This window comes from Acomys minous, assembly GCF_964271855.1.
Source record: "Acomys minous genome assembly, chromosome: 8".
NCBI classification, from domain to species: domain Eukaryota; kingdom Metazoa; phylum Chordata; class Mammalia; order Rodentia; family Muridae; genus Acomys; species Acomys minous.
Window position 1 is genome coordinate 13,781,486 of NC_140489.1, and position 18,637 is coordinate 13,800,122.

Sequence of the window (18,637 nt, forward strand, 5' to 3'; positions counted from 1 at the left end):
AAAAAGCAGAGGGAAGGACTAGGCCCTGTCTCTCTTTAACAAAGTCACTGGTTGCAACTGGATAGCCTTACTACAGGGATGAACGTTTTAGTGGGCACCATCTGAAGTTAAAATGGAGAGTGGTGCTGCTGCTGCTGCTGCTGCTCCTCTGTCTGTGTCTGTGTGGTCTTAGGACACCACTGTCCTTACTGCAACACTGACAGCACACTGTGCCAGGAAATAAACCATAATTTTCAAAAAATTAAGTGCTGGGCTTGCTCATCCATGTTCATTGCTGCTCTATTTATAAAAGCCAGAAATTGGAAACAGCCTAGATGTGTCAGCAGATGAATGGATAAAGAAAGTCTGGTACATTATACAATGAAATCTTACTCAGCTGTTTGAAAAAAAAAAAATGAAATTCCAGGTAAATGGATGGAGCTAGAAAAAGGAAACCACCCTGTGAAACCCAGACCCAAAATGGTAAGTATGGTACGTATTAGCTTACACATGAATGTCGGCTTTTAAGTCTTTGGTAAGTGGAGAAACACAGAGGTTAGATATGGAGGGTGTGGGGTGGGGATCTCCCAAGGAAGGAGAAATAGAGTATATTTCCTTTTTGCTTTGTTTTAGGTTTTTGGTTTGTTTGTTTGTTTGCTTGCTTGCTTGTTTGTTTTCTAGACAGGGTTCTCTGTATAGCTCTGGCTGTCCTGGACTTGACTTGTAGACCAGGCTGGCCTCAAATTCACAGGGATCTCCCTGCCTCTGCCTCCCCAAGTGCTAGGATTGCAGGCATGCACCACCGTGCCCAGCGTAGAATGTATTTCTATATATTTTAAATCCAACAACTATCTTATTGGATTTAAGGCCCACTCCACTAGTAGGAACCCATGCTTGATACTGTTCGGATGGCCAAGAACTAGAGGCTAGATAGGCCATGGACCTCGGGGAACACCAAACACTGCTGTTGTGCTAAATGAACCTAGCAACAAAATGACTCCTAACGCCAATCTTCTATACTCACAGATCAGTGCCTTGGCTCAGCAATCATCCGAAAAGTAGTAGGCAGGGACAAATACAGAGTCCCACAACTGGACGGTGTGCAGAGAGTGAGAGGCCCCAGAACACTCAATCCTAAATGTCTCTACCAAATCCCTTCCTCGGCGCTCAGACTACTCTGTAGATTAGGTAGAAAGACAGTAAGAGCAGGGATGGAGTACACCAAGGGAACAAAGATTTCCAGAACCAACAGGACTGACAGCCATATGTACTCACAGAGACTGAGGCAACAGGCACAGGGCCTACACAGATCTAAGCCACATACTGACAGGGAGAGTGGACACAAGCCCTATTCCTAACCCAGAAGCTAGCTATTTCCAACTGACAACCACTCACAAAAGAAAAGTTGTTTTTGCCAGGCTTGGTGTGTGTCCGTCCATCCATCCATTTATGCCTATTCGCGCGCACGCATGTATGTGTGTGTGTGTGTGTGTGTGTGTGTGTGTGTGTGTGTTGTCCAGTCATAGTCACAGGCTCAACTGGCTCATATGTACTTTAAATTTACTGGGCACTAAGTAATTACATGTTTCAGTAGAAACGGCTTTCTGCCAAACTATAATTAAGTCTGAAAGTAAAATCAACCAGCAGATAACTGATCAGCAAAGAATACCATCATTTCTTCAGCTAACCTTCATCAGGAACAATCTGAAAGCAATATATCTAGGGACAACTCTCTCACAAATAAGTAAGCTAATCAGAAGCTGATGGTGCATCTGGCCAGTGCTCAGGAAGAGTGTGAAAAGTCACAAGCAGAGACCAAGTCCACAGAGCTACACACCACCAACAGCAGATCTTCCCACTTACTTCATTTCCCTCCACATATGCACAACTGAGACAAACCTGTAGAATAGTCAATAAAGTTGGGCATGATGGTGCACGCCTTTCAGGAGGCAGAGGCAGGTGGACCTCTGAGTTTGAGGGCAGCCTGGTCTATAGAGTAAGTTTCAAGACAGCCAGTGCTACACAGAGAACCCTGTCCTAAAACACCATCCCTCCCCAAATAAAGAAATTGGCTATAAGAATTAATATATGTTAATATAATCAATATAATTATTTGTGTTAATTATATAATTTACATAATCATAGGAATTGAATGCTAACTATATAAATGTGATTAATTATATATAATATAACTGATAAATGTAATTTAGGGTTTTATATATGTTTGTGTGTGTGTGTATGTATGTATGTATGTATGTATGTTGATTATCAACACTATCTGACATAAAAACCCACAGTGCATGAAAATCCTGGGTTCCCATTAGGGGCAACCAGACAGTGTTCTAGTCTCAGAGGAGACACACTCATATTAATCAAAGCACAGCGACTATCCATGGCTACATGGTATCTTCTGCAACATAAACCAAGAATCAAACTGAGAATACAGAAGCAAACTCTGGAGCTGACAACCCCAGAACTTCATAGATTCTTCCGGAAAGCATTAAGCTGAGCAAACTGTGACACACGACTGTCACACCTACTGTGATTCACACTTAAGCTGGAAAGAGCTAGGCGATGACTCACACTACAACTTCTGATAAAGGGAAGTGGATATGAGCAGAAGAAAAATGTTTTCTAGTCCCATTTTTCACTTGTATTAGAAAATTAACAAGCCGGGCAGTGGTAATGCTCACCTTTAAGCTCAGCACTCAGGAGGCAGAGCAGGCAGATTGTTGGGTTTGAGGCAGGCCTGGTATACATAGTGAGTTCCAGGATAGCCTGGGCTACACAGAGAAACCCTGTGGGGGTGGAGGAGGGAGAGAGAAAATTAATATTAGACTATAAAAATTTTGTATGGTGAAATATCTAAAACACAGTATATGTACTTCTTCAACTCGTATTTCCTTAACTCGTTTCTAAAAAGGTTGTATTTAACTCAGTTGGGAGTGGTGGCGCACACCTGTAATTCCAGCACTCAGGCAGGCAAAGGCAGGCAGATCTCTGTGAGTTCAAGGCCAGCCTGGTCTGCACAGCAATTCCAGGACAGTTTCCAAACACAAATTCAAGCCACGTCCTCGCAACCACTTTCACCTCAGAGGAAGGATTCTGAGGCCTCTGCAAGTACTTTTCCTTCTCATCTGGCGAGTACAGATCATCTACCCCGAGATTCCTACGGGGCTCTCAGAGCCAGCTCCCCAGGAGTGAGGAAGCCACTGCAGAAGTGCAGCTGTCTGCTACACTGTTCCTCACGGGGCCAGAGCTGCAAGAGGGCAAGCATGAAATGCTGCTCTAGGAAGAAACAGGCTCCTGACCTTAACCCAAGGAAAAGTGCTAAAAGAGATGTCTGTTTGGGCAAAATAAATGCTAAACTTTCTCAACAATTAGCAACTTAAGTATATACTAATATTTTACACACTATTTAGTTAAAAAAAAAATCACACATGCTAAACCTTTCCTGAGCCCCCTGTGAACTCTGTCGTCCACAGTTACTCTTCTGACAGATCCTAGTTAAACTCATCAATATCTCCCCAGGACAGCTACTGAAAATTCACCCTGACATATTCTTGAGGCAAAGCTCTAAAGAGGATATTCCCAAATATGCTAGGAAAATGATAACAACTATATAATGAAAATGCATCAGTAGTGTGCTATAGTTATTTAAAACATTCATGAAAACATGAAAGAACTTTTCAGAGTCTCTCAAAAAAAAAAAGCTTTTTATAAGAAACACACAAAAACACTTAAGCCATAAAGAAAAGTGGTAAATTGACAAAATAAAAATGGAAATTCAACCACAGGTTATAAAAAAACAGAAAGAAAAGCACCATGAACTCAAAAGACAAGTGAAAACTATCTGCAAAACATGACAAAAGGCTTGTTCCGCATTATTGAAAGAGCCCTTTAAATTATAAGGAAAACTAGACAAAAGCCAGGAAAAAGAAAAGAAGTGACAAGGACAGGCGGGCAGATTCACAGAAGAAGCACACCTGGCTTTAACAGCAGCTTGCTACAGAAACTTCAAGCAAAGAAATGACAAGCAGCAAAGTGACACTGCACAGCCACAGGATACTCACACCCCTCAACAACTGTCAACACAGCAACTACTCCACCAGCCCCCTAAAACCACTTTAAAGCAAACTCCAGCCAGCACAGCACTTCATGGGGAAACAACCTCCACCTACCATGACCTAATACACTGAGTCATTTCTCAATACCATCTAGGAAGGGTTCTAGTCTCCCCACTGTCTCCAAAGGTGGCTCTGCTATTAGGGACCCCAAAGTTAATCTTGATCTGAATGCTACTCCGCTATGTCTTCCCTCTCCTTCAGCTATCTGTCCATAAAAAGTCATGAATTTCAATTTGTTGAATATGGCCCTATAATGTTCCTGCAGTTTCTTTGTTTTGGATCTGTGCTTAAACTGTGCTTCCTCTGGTGCTGCCATTTACTGCCAAGGCTGCCTTGAACACACTGCATTAGTCTATTGCTCCTTACAGGGGAGGGGCACACATACTACAGGGCACTGACAGAAGTTACTAGAATCTCAGGACTTGGCACCATGCCCTTTTGAGATAAGGCCCAGAAGCCTTGGAAACAGATGTTCCAGGTCCAAACCTCAGCCACACTCCTACAGGGAACCTTGTTTCTTTTTAACTGGGAAAGAAAAAAATGACTATTTGGAGGTGCAAACCTAGACCCTAAGACTGTCACTGTGCTAGATGCTAGATGTATATTTACAGTAATGCCATGCTACCGTCATCCCTGAACCATAGGATCGCTTCCAAGTCCCTTGCACAGAGAGCTACAAATTGATTTTTTTAAAGCACAACTCAAGTTCACAGTAGCATTTCCTGCTCACACTTAAGATCACAGTGTTCCCAACTCCTCAGACTGCACATGTGCCTCACTTTTCCATTAAAATCTTGGTTTCTAACTATAATGGGTATGTTTTTCTCTTTGAATTTTCAAAATTCTACACAACATTTATGAGGCCAAATACAGAGGCCAAGCAAGGTAAAGTGGGTTCAGGGGACATTATCCTCTGCCTCTTGTTTTTTCTCCCCACAAAACAGCCACTTCCCTTGGACTCTGAATTAATTTCCATGTTTTCTTTTTAAGTAACAGAGACATTTTTCAGCATCTGGTGCGTCACAGATTTCTTTCATTACCAATACATCCTGAATGAGAGCAGCACACAGAGTCAATACAAATACAAATTAAAACCATCGTCAAGTTTTTCAGCTAGAGATTACTCAAATTCAAAGTCAGAAAATATACTGGGTTGCTAAAAATATGGGGGGAGAGGATACATCAATTTGGCATTATCTTTCAAAGGTGTAAATGATGACATCTTTGGTGCCTCAAGTACCTGTCAGACAATTGTAGCTACATCACCGGGAATTTAGCAATGGAATATGGGGGGGGGGGGGGGGGTGACAGGTACAGGGTCTCAAACTATGTAGCCTCAAACTTACAGAGGCTCACCTGCCTCTGCTTCCACAGTCCTAGGATTAACGGCAAATGTCACCATTCCTAGCCAGAAAACAGTTCTGGAAATGAGGTGGCTCTACTCACACAGATGTAGAATGGCCTAAAGATAAGCTTTAAGTGCAAAGTGCCAGTGTTTCTTTGAGCATCCTAGTCACAGAAAGGAGAGAGCCAACCTATGAGTGTTGCAGATACTGGGATGTGTGTAACTGGCACCTCCAAGAGCTTTGAATCACTGTGTCAATGCGTGCACATATGATGTGCCTTAAAGGTAGGAAGTTTAGTCTTCATTCTTTAATCACTTATAACTGGCTTTGTTGTATGCATGCTTGGTTTTGTTTTTTTTTTTTTTAAGACAGGGTTTCTCTATGTAGTCCCCAGCTGTCCTGGAACTTGCTTTGTGGACCAGGCTGGCCTTGAACTCAAGAGGCCCACCTGCTTCTGCCTCCCAGGTGCTAGTAATAAGGTATGTGCCATCACGCCCAGCTGCATGTATTAATCTTTAAAATAAGATCATTTTTGTTAAAGATTTATTTATTACGTATACAGTGTTTTGCCTTCATGTACACCTACATGCCAGAAGAGGGCATCAGATCTCATTATAGATGATTGTGAGCCACCATGTGGTTGCTGGGAATTGAACTCAGGACCTCTGGAAGAGCAATCAGTGCTCTTAACCTCTGAGCCATCTCTCCAGCCCAAAGTAACATAATTTTAAAGAGTATTTTCATGAACAGTAAAGCTTATTAATGTCAACCGCAGCTTTTCAGTGCTCTTAATCTGGAACTTGCTAGTGCTTCTGTACACCAGGACCGCATGGAGCAGCCCCTGCATACAGCCTCAAGCACACCACAAACAGCACATAAACTGTAAAAAACAACTCCCAATATCCCCCCCAAAAAACTGCAATCATGGCTTCATGCCTTGATGATGTAGCCTAAGGCACTCATTACAGAACAATACTGACTCTAGCTTGAAAACAGTATATATCTCTTAAAGACTAGCAACTGAAATTGAATACTGACATAACGTTCCTACATTAGTATCATCAGTTATTTTTGCTCAATTAATCCTGAATGAGTAAAAATATGAATGAATGAACTTATGCTGGGAACAATCAATTAACCATTAATTACAACACACAACTCCAACATACAAATGAATCTAACTAAAACTACCACTGTTATATGACTACATAGCAGGCTCTAGGTTGGGTGACTCAAACACATCTTCTCTGATTTATATAATACCCACAAAATCTAAGGACTACATTGAGTGTACATACAGGGAAATTGCTTAAATAAAATTAAATAATTTGCCCATGAACTCATTGTTGACGCATATTTTTATCCTATGTTATTTAGAGTATTGATGCCTCGACATCCCTTCCATTGGGGGAGGGGGCACAGACTCCTTTACTACTCCCGGTTGTTCCAGGTCAGTTGGGTTCTTTGGGGGCAATTCCGTCAACAGCAAATGCAGCAAGCAGTCTTCTCCAAGCCACTGCACTGAAATGTTTCTCTCCGTCCACCACACTGGTCTCTGGTCTCTCCAAACTGCTACACACCTCACACCACACTGCACACCACACCTTCTCTCTACCCCACCCCCTCCTATTTATCTTCCTCCAAGTCCTAGACCACACCCCTCTCTGTGCCACATGAGGCAGGCCTTTATCAGCTGGAAAAGACCATGCCTCCCACGAGACAATTATCAGCTGTGGAAAAACTAGAGCCCAAACTAAAATCCCACACTTGAGAATAAAGCAAACACATATTTATATAACATAACTGAGTTTACAAAGAAACTAAAATTTCCATTACACCTCATAACTAAGAAGCAAAGCAAACAATCTATACAAAGTGTTCATTTTTGCAAATACTACCTTTCTGTCCCTTAAAGAGTACATAATGTAGAACAAGTCCTTTGCAAAAAATTAGCCTAAAGTTATAAAATAATCCCTTTAGTAGCTCAGAATAAATATACCAAAACACATAAATGCAGTAAGATTGCATGCTCAAAGCAAGACCACTCACCACTCTGCTACAAATTCACTCCCATGAGCTGACTGCACAGTGAATGGTGATGACCCAGACCGGGGGTGGGGGTAGGGGGACCGTGGGGGAGGGAGAACAAAAGCATTCAATAGACTCAGTGCTCAGGTGCTTCAGAAAGATGCTCCTTTTAAATTGCACTTGTGCCCATGGTTCCAGCTACTTTGAAAGCTAAAATAGAGGGATCACATGGGCCAGAGAATGTGGGGTCACCTGGGCAACACAGTGAAACTCCCACTCAACTAGAAAATTATACATTGTCAATGTGTGTGTGGTGTGTGTGTGTGTGTGTGTGTGTGTGTGTGTGTGTACTGACAGAAATTTTGTTGGCTCAACAAAAGTAAAAAATGTAAAGAAAACAAGGTATCAATCAACATGGTGTCCTAAGACTGTATTCCAGAGTCAGATTCTTCAGCAACCCACCATGGAAATGACATCATTTTTGTTTTAACATCTAAAACCAACAAACAAACAAAACTACCAGGGTCACATCAGCTTACCTATTAAAGAAATCAGTGTTGTCAGGCATGACACACACCTTTAACCTTAGCACTTCAAAGGCAAAGACAAGAGGGTCTCTGTGAGTTCAAGACCACCCAGGTCTACAGAGCAAATTTCACTACAGTTAGAGCTGCACAATGAGACTTGTCTCAAAAGAGAAAGAGTAAGAACGCTCAAGCATGTGAGCACTGTCGGTGCGTGTGTCAGTCTGTGTTAACACAATCCAGAAGCTAGGAGCCTCATCTTACTTGGAAATCCACTCAGTTAAATGAATGGACCTCTTGACAAGACAGCAAGATACTTGCTAAGAATGTGCGGAGTGCGTCCCAGGTCCTCCACCTCACCACCGCTTCCCCCCACCCCCATGAGCTCAGTCAACAGCCCACTTCTCCACTTCTTTCTTCTCTCCTATGAGAAACTTGAAGCAAATGCTAAGGCAGGCATTCTACCCCCTGTCTGAAGAGGAAAGGATGGCAGTGTGCACTAGAAGCAGATGAACCAGGAGCGCCATCGAAATGAGTAGGTATGTGTTTCCACTCTGAGACGCCTAGGCTTGGTCCCAGTGGGCTGCTGAGGGCCCCAGGGCTGTGTGCTGCCAGTGGAGACCATCAAAGGCATGCACATAGCCTAAGAGCTTCTTAACCACCTGCTGCTACAAAATGAATACTCCCTAAACAAAATGAAAGAAAAACAAAGAGGAAAAATGTTTCGGATTGAAAATAAATCAATGTAAACACTGAAACATTAATGAATTCAATTTAAAAAGTAAAAATGGGCAAAGGATTTGGATAAACATTTCTCAATCACAGACATGCATGCAGGTGGCCTAACAAGCACAAAAAAGGATCATAACAGATCATGAGGGAATGAAAGTAAAGGCAATAACCTACTGCACTCTCACCAGGCTGCAGCCCACCAGAGATACTGTGAACCACAGGACCAACTGCTACAGGCTGAGCTATGTTCAGCAGTGAAATTCGCCTAGTTTGGCATCAGCACAGGCAAGAGCCATTCCTACACAAAATACTTCTGAGGCACCCAGGTCTACGTGTAAAAGGAACCAAAGAAGCTGCCAATCTAGATGACAGCAGAGCTGCTTCCAGGTACCTTCAGGACCACAAGGTAGCAAAAACGCAGTGAAAGAGCACAGGACACACTGACTGCTAGACAGAAGTGGTTAGAGTTTCAGCTCACCCAAAACTGCTACAAGGCCAAAGAGGGAAGTCACACTCAGAACATATAAAACTCCAGCATTTCAGTGAGACACAGAAGAGACAGTGGGAGAAAGACCATTTGTTTACTCATGTGTTTACTGTTTAGCTGCTTGGGCACAGTGGCTAGGGTAGGAGAATTTTACGTTTCAAGTCTCAGGTGGTAGTAACATACAACTTTAATCCCAGCACTCGGGAGGCAGAGACAGGAAGATCTCTGTGTTCTGAGTTTGAGGCCAGCCTGGTCTACAGAGTTCCAGGACAGCTAAGGCTACAAAAGAAAAGGGAAGAAAAAAGGAAAGGAAAGGAAAGGAAAAGGGAAAGGGAAAAGGAAAAGGAAAAGAAAAAGGAAAGGAAAGGAAAGGAAAGGAAAGGAAAGGAAAGGAAAGGAAAGGAAAGGAAAAAGGAAAGAAAGGAAAGGAAAGGAAAGGAAAGGAAAGGAAAGGAAAGGAAAGGAAAGGAAAGGGGAGAAGAGAGGAGGGGAGGGAGCTGAGTATTACCTAATTGTGGCACGTGGAGTCGGGAATGACTGGCTAGGAGGAATGTTAACTGGTACAGCCACTTTGGAAAACTAGCAGTTTACTAAGATCTACTACTAAAGGTATCAAACATTATAACCGGCTATTCTAGATATATAAAATAAATGTGTGCCAAACACATCGATATGCTGATATGCTGTTATAGTGTAAAGGACAATCACTGAACTAAGAACAATATACAGATTTACTATCTTTGCTTTTGTTGTTGGTAAGCTCAGCTTGTTTGGACTGTGGGTTTAATTAAGATTTGTTTTACGAGACAAAAAGATTATCACTCATGCAAGAACTACTCTGTAAAGTAAAGCTGTACACAGGTGCAGCGTGTTCTCACACTTGTTTTCCATGGACCTTTTAAGACAATATGACTTAGAACTAACAGATTCTTTTAAAGATTCCTCCTTTGGTTCTAAAAACTTCTTCTTGTCCAAAGAACATGTGAAATTAACACACTGTGGCTGGGAATGTAGCTTAGTGGTAGAGGATCTGCCTACCATGTACAAGATGCACAAGGCCCTATGTTAGCTCCCCAGCACCTGCGGGGGCGTGACACATACATACACACACACACACACTCTACTCTTGCACATTGTCATTTTGCAGCAAATGTAATCATACTGAACCCCTTTTCTGTTAAAAAATGGTTATAGGTCAGAAGGCCAGTCATTGGAAGAGAGCTGCAAAACCCACACCACCACTTCTAACAACTGCAGCTTCTTACTGCTCTCCTATCTCTCACTACCCAGGCTAAAAAACACCTGACTCGCCAGGGCTTTCCTCTTTAATGCCGAGGATATCTTCATCTATTTCCAGAACTTACAACCCTGGAGAAGTCTGCACTTCTCTTGCTTATTGGGTCTTAACAGTTTGTCTATATCAGTAAAGAAACTATTACAGCGCCACTTTACTACAACATGCATTCTACATTCTACTGTTACAGTTAAAGCAGAAAGGTGACAGAAACAGGGGCAGAACACGGCAACCATGCCCTCTGTTCAAGGACCCAGCACAATGCTGAGCACAGTCTGGCAGCTTACAGAACACTGACATCTGATCCTACTTCCACGGCATCCCCTCTCGGTCTCCTGGGCTACCTTTCTGCACGGCTGCCTAATAATATTAGGATTCCCAGGCTTCTCACTTCAGTCTTCCTCTCAATCGGCAGACATGTGTGTGCACATGCTTTTCTCTTGTAGTTCTAGTTTCAGCTGACATCATGAGCAATATTTAAGCAGAAATGTCCAATCTTACCAAGAATTGGGATTCTAAAATACCTAAAAATGTTTGTTAGATAGATAGCTCAATAAAAGTAAATTTAACAGAATAAAATATTTGCTCCCAACACTTACAGCCCTAAACTAATTCAGAACCACAGCATAGAGCAGGTTGGGTACAAAGGAGACTTACTCAGTTCTAGGCTGTGTGCACACAGTGGTAAGAAGGCAGCAAATATTAACACAATGTGGTGTGTAGGGGCTAGAGGAGCCAGCACCTGTTCCTGACACAAGAAAGGGACCGCACCTACAAGACATGTGATCCAGGCCTTTTGCATCAAGGCATGCCTGGAGCATTCATTCCGTTTTATACACTAGAACTTAAAAAGAGAACTCAGAAAAAGGAAAGACACTGGTGAACAGACGTGGAGCCAGGCCATGTACCAAAGAGCTTACAAACTGTAGGTGTTTCCATTCAGTGACTGAGAGTGCCTGGTCCTGTCTGAGAGGATGCTATGTGAAGCGAGAGGCGCCAAAACACAGAGCAGTGTAGGTTTCCACAGACAATAAGAATTTTCATACAGTTAAAATTTAAAGTAGAGTAGGGTTTCTCAAATGAGGATGACTTTGTCCCTCTGGCAGAAAGTCTGCAACCAAAGAACAAACCAAATGGTCAACAACTCAAGACTTGAGAAGCACTACACTGGATGTAGTGCATTTGCTGTCACTAGAGTCTACACCATGTACAACAGAAAATGTCTAGGTAAAGTCCAAGGATGTAAAGAACTGAGTTGAAAAAAAAGATAGTTTGTGATATCTTTGGAAAAAAACAAAAGCACCCCCTTCTAGTATGCTCAGATGATGATAGACTCGTGCAGGTTTCATAGACAATTCTCACATCCAATTGTAAGCCGGGAACTATTTTTCCTTGATAGGATGCTGACTCAGATTGTCCTAATGTCATACCTGATGTATACTTGACCTCAGCTCTCACTCCCATTACATACACATGGGTATGTACACACATACATCACTGCACAGAGCATGAACAAATCACTGGAAAACAAAGCCACATTCATTCCAGAAGTATCAGAAGAATCTCTAAACAGCTTTGCCTTCATTACAAACCTCTCTAGCTAGGAGAAAGAGGAAACGGTTATTTGAAGGATTCCTGTGATGAGGGAGACAATAGTTATCCTAACTGTCCCCAACCGCCTACTTCTGTAAGAGCCAAAGAGCTCTTACAGATCCATGTAATCTCAGTCAGAGCTGGGATTAATGATGACATCCCTTTATCCACAGGCGTGAAAGCTCAGGATGGACAGACGTTTGAACATCCCAACTGGGAATCCTGCCCTTAACAGATACACTAGATGCAGATACATGGTTTCTTGGCTGCCTGTACTCACACCCATCTGTCAGGATGGCAGTGTGCCTGCTCACATGTTGGTCAAACTGTCACTAGGGCATAGGTGCCAAGCAATGATAGTTTTAAATGGGCAGCTTGCACAGCACTCTACAAGCCGGCTCTTCTGTAGGGGGAAATTCTGTGACAGTACTACTGAAGAGTTGCAATCAGGAGTTAACACTGTGATCAGTCTCAGCACATAAGTAGACAGGATCTGACTGTAGAAGTCAGCCAGGAGACAGGTACTGTGGGCACAGGAAGTGGCTACAGAGCTCTGCCACACCCACCTTGCATCCCTACACACCATCCTGTCTCTTATGCAGTAAAAGCCTTTACTCAACAAGTCATCACTTTTAAAACAATGGAATGTTATGCTTTCCATTCTAAATAAAGCAAAAACTGCATTGCTTTCTAGTAGTCTGTCTAACATTATTTAAGTTTTATTTGTTAGCTGCCTACTTTTAAAGTGATAGAATCTAATGTTTATATTCAACATGGCCTTTTAAATGCAGGAAACACATGAGATTCCCATTGGTGAGCAGGAGGGGACATGGTATAACTTGTATGAGAAAAGAAATCAACAATTTAGGCGGGTGGTGGCAGCGCATGCCTTTAATCCCAGCACTTGGGAGGCAGAGGCAGGCAAATCGCTGTGAGTTCGAGGCCAGCCTGGTCTACAAAGTGAGTACAGGACAGCCAAGGCTACACAGAGAAACCCTGTCTCAGAAAACAAACAAACAAAAAAAAAAAAAGAAAATCAAGAATTCTAGTGGGTGATAAACAGAAGCCAAGTAGTTTAAGTCAAGAAGTAAAAGCCATATCACAACACGAGGAGCCAGTGTTCCTCATCTGATCTGATCCTCATGCTCTGGAAGAGCAGCTAGGTATCCCCACCCTCTGGACAGGTCAGGACACACTGACAGAACACTTGAGTCCCTTATCTGTCATCACAAATATATCTGGTGCCACCAACTTTTCCTCAAGCGGTCAATTTATCAACTCTTTTTAATCACCTCAGTGATTCAACGCTTGGACCCTTTTCAGCCTTAGTCCAAAAGTCATGTACAACAACAAGCCAATAGAATCTAGTCTTCTTTACATTTGTAACCTGCTAAAAAGCAGCACTGAGGAGTCTGAAAGTCCAGATCTGTCAATCACTGAGGACAACAACAAGAGTCTAAAATATATCATTAGCCTCTGTTATACTCTAGATAAATCCCCCTCAAAAATCTTTGTGGTACCAGTTTGGGCATCAGTCCATGGCAGTACTAAGAGGTGGTGAGGCCATTAGGAGGTTGGACCTAAAGAAGAAAGTAAGGTCACGGAAGATGTGCCCTTAAAAGTGATACTATAGGGAGCTGGAGAGATGGCTCATAGGTTAAGGGTACTGACTGCTCCTCCAGAGGTCCTGAGTTCAATTCCCAGCAACCACATGGTGGCTCACAACCATCTAGAATGTGATCTGATGCCCTCTTCTGGCCTGCAAGTGCAGAGAGATCACTGTATTCATAATAATAAGTAAATAAATCTTTATTTTAAAAAGTGATACTGGAGCTGGGTGTGGTGGCACATGCCTTTAATTCCAGCACTTGGGAGGCAGAAGTAAGTGGTTTTCTGTGAGTTTGGGGCCAGCCTGGTCTATAAAGTGAGTCCAAGACAGCCCCTGTCTTGGGGGGAAAAAGTGATACTTGGACACCCATCTCTTCCTTTGTTCTGTGCTCGCTGGATACCAGAAGGTGAGCAGCTTCCTCCATCACAGTCTCACCATGATGGTCTTCTCTCTGCATGATCCCAGTGTAACATGGCTAACCTATAATGAACTAGAACCTCTTTAAGCTAAAGTAACCTTTCCTCCTTGTAAGGTGATTATCTTAAGCATTTCGCCCTATGACAGAAAGCTAACTCATGCTTTTAGGAAGAACTAGAGATTAACAACATGATAGCCCATCACTCTCAGCTCTCTAGTGCGCCTTCGTCGCACTGAGTGGTAGGCCGAGGCATGGTTATCCCTGTTCCTCCTTCACATGGCCCTAAAAGACTTCTTTTAATATCATTTTCTGCTCATACTACCACCTCGTCAACTGTTTTTACTCACAAGCTAACCATCCTTCCTTAAACTTCAATTCCAAAATATTGACTTCAAATACCCAGTCCCTACCTGTGCCATGACTCTGCTCTAAATATAATTCCATTTTTGTCAAGACTCAGGCCATTTTATACTTTTATATATCTGTATTCACATTTACTTAAGTGCTCATTCCTTTTCTCCCATTTTCATTTTGATACTCAGTTTATGGTCTATGGCCGTTCTATGGAGAAAGAGTCATCTTTTCAACAGATGGCTTAGGGGTAAGTGGATACCCACAGACGAAAGAAAAAGAACAAAGATTTAAACTTCACATCATATACAAAACACTAAGCTAGGATAGATGTGACACAAATAGAGACAGAACATAAAACTGTGAAACACCTACAGGGAATATAAGACCAAGAGCTGAGCACACAACTCTTGACACCAAGACCACACTCCATAAAGTAATGAACTACACTTCTCCAGAAAGACGGTGCTGCGAAAGGCAAGACAAGCCCAGGGACTGAAAGAATGTACTCACAAGCCCTGCAGTTGGCAAAGATGGATCTAAAACACATTTTTAAAGCTCTAAGAAAACAAACATTCCAATTATAAAGTGGGCAAAAGACTTGAAGAGTTAAGTCATCAAAGAAGATGTGAGAGGCAAATAAGCACAGGAGAAGATTAGCCCTTAGGAAGTGCAAATGAAAGTGAGAGCTGGATCTCAGTGATGGCGGGGCTGAGGCAGTGCTGTTACACTGGCAAAGTTTGGCAGTTCTTAAGCTGAGCACACACACCACACAACCTGACAGTTACTCCTGGGCATTTATCCTAGAAAAAAATGGAAGCTTTACACTCACACAGCAACCTGAAAATGAACACTCATACAGCTTTATTTAGAATTACCACGCCCTTCAATGGCTACATAAAATGACAGACAGCCTTACAATGGATAAGCAATAACCAAAACTAGCAAACTGACAATTCAGCACTAGCAATTAAGTCCTTATTCAAATTTCAGCTTTCAGGCTGTTTCTACACCTCATCCTGTTCAAACGAAATGTCGCCCACATAACCACAGCTGTACACAGGGCTGTCCCATCACCCAAAGAAACTCAGCTCTAACCTAAGCAAATACTAGCCGGTCTTCCATTTCTACCCTGCTGTCTCTGAGAATTCTACAAAAACCAGCACTGCCTGGTCACTTTCTTTGAGGGTTTTTGTTTTGGTTTTTTTTGTTTGTTTTGTTTTTAAGACCGGGATCCGCCTGCCTCCCCTCCAAAGTGCTGGGATTAAAGGTGTGCGCCACCACCGTTGACTTGCTGGCCACTTTCTAAGCACTGACTCCTATATGTTTGGAGAAAGGAGGCTGCTGCGCCTTTGAAAAGACTATGAGAGTAGAGGCAAGAGATGGCTTAGCTAGTAGGTGAGTTCAATCTCTACGACCTACAGAGAGGACCAGGACCCACAGAGAAAGAACCAGCTCCCACAAGCTGTCCCCTGACACTCACACAATAAATAAATCAACATAAAAATCTTTTTCCTTTTGTTTCATCTAAGGTTAAGAAAAACTTCCAAGGAACCAAAGTCACATTCATTTTTAGGTGAAAAATTAAGAGTAAATTGCTTCACTGTCTCCCTAAAATGCCTTCTGAGAGCTATCCATGTTGCACTTTTTTTAAAAGATTTTATTTATTTTATGCATCTATCTACAGATACACCTACAGAGCAGAAGAGGGCACCACCACGTGGTTGCTGGGAACTGAACTCAGGACCTGTGAAGACAGACAGTGCTCTTAACCACTGAGCCACCTCTCCAGCCCCTACCATGTTGCACTTTTAATGTGATAATGATCTCAAACTGACCATGTCCATGAATGCACCGCCTCCACATGTGATGAGGCATCTTCGCAATGTGACAATGGGTAAGTTTCCCTTCCTATAAAAGCCCCTTGCTGACCTGATGGTGGTGGCGTACACCTTTACTCCTGGCACTTCAGAGGCAGAGACAAGCAGATCTCTGTGAGTTCAAGACCAGCCTGATCTATAGAGCAAGCTCCAGGACAGCCAAACACAGAGAAACCCTATCTCACACAAACAAACAAACACACAAAGCCTGTTGCTTTCTTTGGGGAGACTCCTGCTTTGCAAACTAACTGCCGTGCTCTCCTCCCTGCAAGGAAGCCTCTTTCCACCCCCATCTCCTGGCTGTGCTCCTGAATCCTGCCTTCACGTAGCTAGCTATTTACACTTAGCTCAAAGTCTGTGAGCTCCATTCAAACTGCCGTGTGCACCAGCAGCGGCCCTTTGTTGTTGCCTGGTGCTCCACTGTATGGTCATAACACATGTTTCTCCTCTGTCACCCCAAGGTGGAGTTCTTTCTGGTTTGGGGCTATTATAAAGTGTCTATGAGCCTGCTGGTGGTGGCGCACACCTTTAATCCTAGCACTTGGGAGGCAGAGGAAGATGGATCTCTGTGAGTTCAAGGCCAGCCTGGTCTACAAAGCGAGTCCAGGATAGTCAAGGCTACACAGAGAAACCCTGTCTCGAAAAACTAGAGGGGGAAAAAAAAGAATAACTTTACAGAGAAACCCTGTCTCAAAAAACAAAAAGTAAAACAAAACAAAACCAAAATAAAGTGTCTATGAGTATTAATGAACAAGATTTTGCACAAATGCAAGTTTTTATTTATCTAAGGTAAGTGTCCAAGAGTGCAACTGTGGGATCATGTTAAGTCTATGTTTAAATTTTTAAGAAACTGCCAAATTAATTTCACAGTGTCTATATCTATACATTTTATAGACTTGTCAGCAAGTTCTAAGAAGATAAATTTCCAAACCATGACTTTTGAAAAAACAAGGCTGAATCTCTTAAGCAATATAACCTGAATTCAGCTTTTACCAAAAAAAGAAAGAAAAAAATTTTAACTTTTCTGATGTCTAAAGACTTTCTTATTACCTCTAACAGAGAATTTATAATTACACGGAATCTGCATGGTGATGGCCAGTGCCATATGAAACAGTAAATTAGGGGGGAGGAAGGGTTACTGATTGTCTACAGTAACAATAGTAAGTTTCTCTTCCTCCAGAAGCAATCTACAGTCTGTGAGGGTTAGCAGCACTAAGTACTCAGTACCTTGAGACAGGCCCACAACACAGCAGGACAGAGTGCCACCAAATGATGGTACTTGTTCAGTACATACGTGTCAAAGTTATTTTTATAAAACAGTGTTTCTATTAGCTTATTTCTTAACCCGGCTATCACACAAATAATTGAGACTTGCACTTTGTAGCTTTCCTCAGCGGCAGCTCCTTCCTCCTGCTCTTCTTTGGACCTCTCTCTACCCGTGGCTGCGTGCCCTACTTCCTCTTCTAACTTCTCCTCCCCTGGCTGAGGAAGTCCACTCCTATTCTCTCCCTTGCTCATCAACTGGCTATAAGCTGCTTTATTGACATATCAGGGGGACAACTGGAAAGCAGAGTTTACACAGCATTTAGACCAGAGATCAGAATTTAAACTACACAATAGCCTTATGCCTACATATACTTGGTAAAATAATTTGAGAACTACAACCTCAAATAAAGCTGTCATTATCCTGGCTATAAGACTGCAAACTACATACTGTTTAACCTTTTGTAAAATCCACAGTTATATAATGTGGTCTCTCTGAGGTTCTTAAAACAAGAAGCTAAGTCTAGAGGAGATGCATCTGCTCACAGAGAGAACTCTAATGCAGACAGCAACTATAAGGCCTTCATTTTTATTCCCCATGCAATCATTCTGTTCCTAACACTGAGCTGTGTCAAGAGTGTTTCCTTCCAGTGTCACTGTGATAGCTACTTGAACCTGAGTATTTCAAATTTTCAAGCTAATTACTCTGCCATTTAATTATGACTTCCATTTAGTGTATCTTCCTATTCAACTATATGGCTTATTGTTACATTGATTTTCATATTTAAGTTTAGTACTACTCTAAATGTATGCCTATCTTAATTTTTAAGTACTAGGCACAGGCTCCCATCCTTTGGACCAGACACACATAGAAGGACAGGAGCTGATACAGACTCATCAAAATGCAGTCACGAGGCACCTAACAACCTGTCAGTCAGTGAGTACAGAGAAGTCCCATAAAATGATATCACCCAGTGACATTGGTGGCAGTCAATCTGCAAAAGTG

The 18,637-nt window shown here is 42.4% G+C and overlaps 1 protein-coding gene across 6 annotated transcripts in view; it reads right to left on the reverse strand.

Annotated features, from left to right (window-relative positions):
* VRK1 (VRK serine/threonine kinase 1) overlaps positions 1-18,637 on the reverse strand; it is a 70,013-nt gene that overhangs the window by 46,266 nt on the left and 5,110 nt on the right. For 2 of the 6 annotated variants that reach the window (XM_084793690.1, XM_084793691.1), the window contains exon 2: positions 2,673-2,777. The exons of 3 other annotated variants lie outside the window; for them this stretch is intronic. In XM_084793690.1, the coding sequence (XP_084649816.1) occupies positions 2,673-2,739 (67 nt within the window). In that variant the 5' untranslated portion in view covers positions 2,740-2,777. Of the gene's footprint in view, positions 1-2,672; positions 2,778-17,743; positions 17,768-18,637 lie in introns of those variants that run through there. One more of the 6 variants, XM_084793694.1, reaches the window with a different exon arrangement.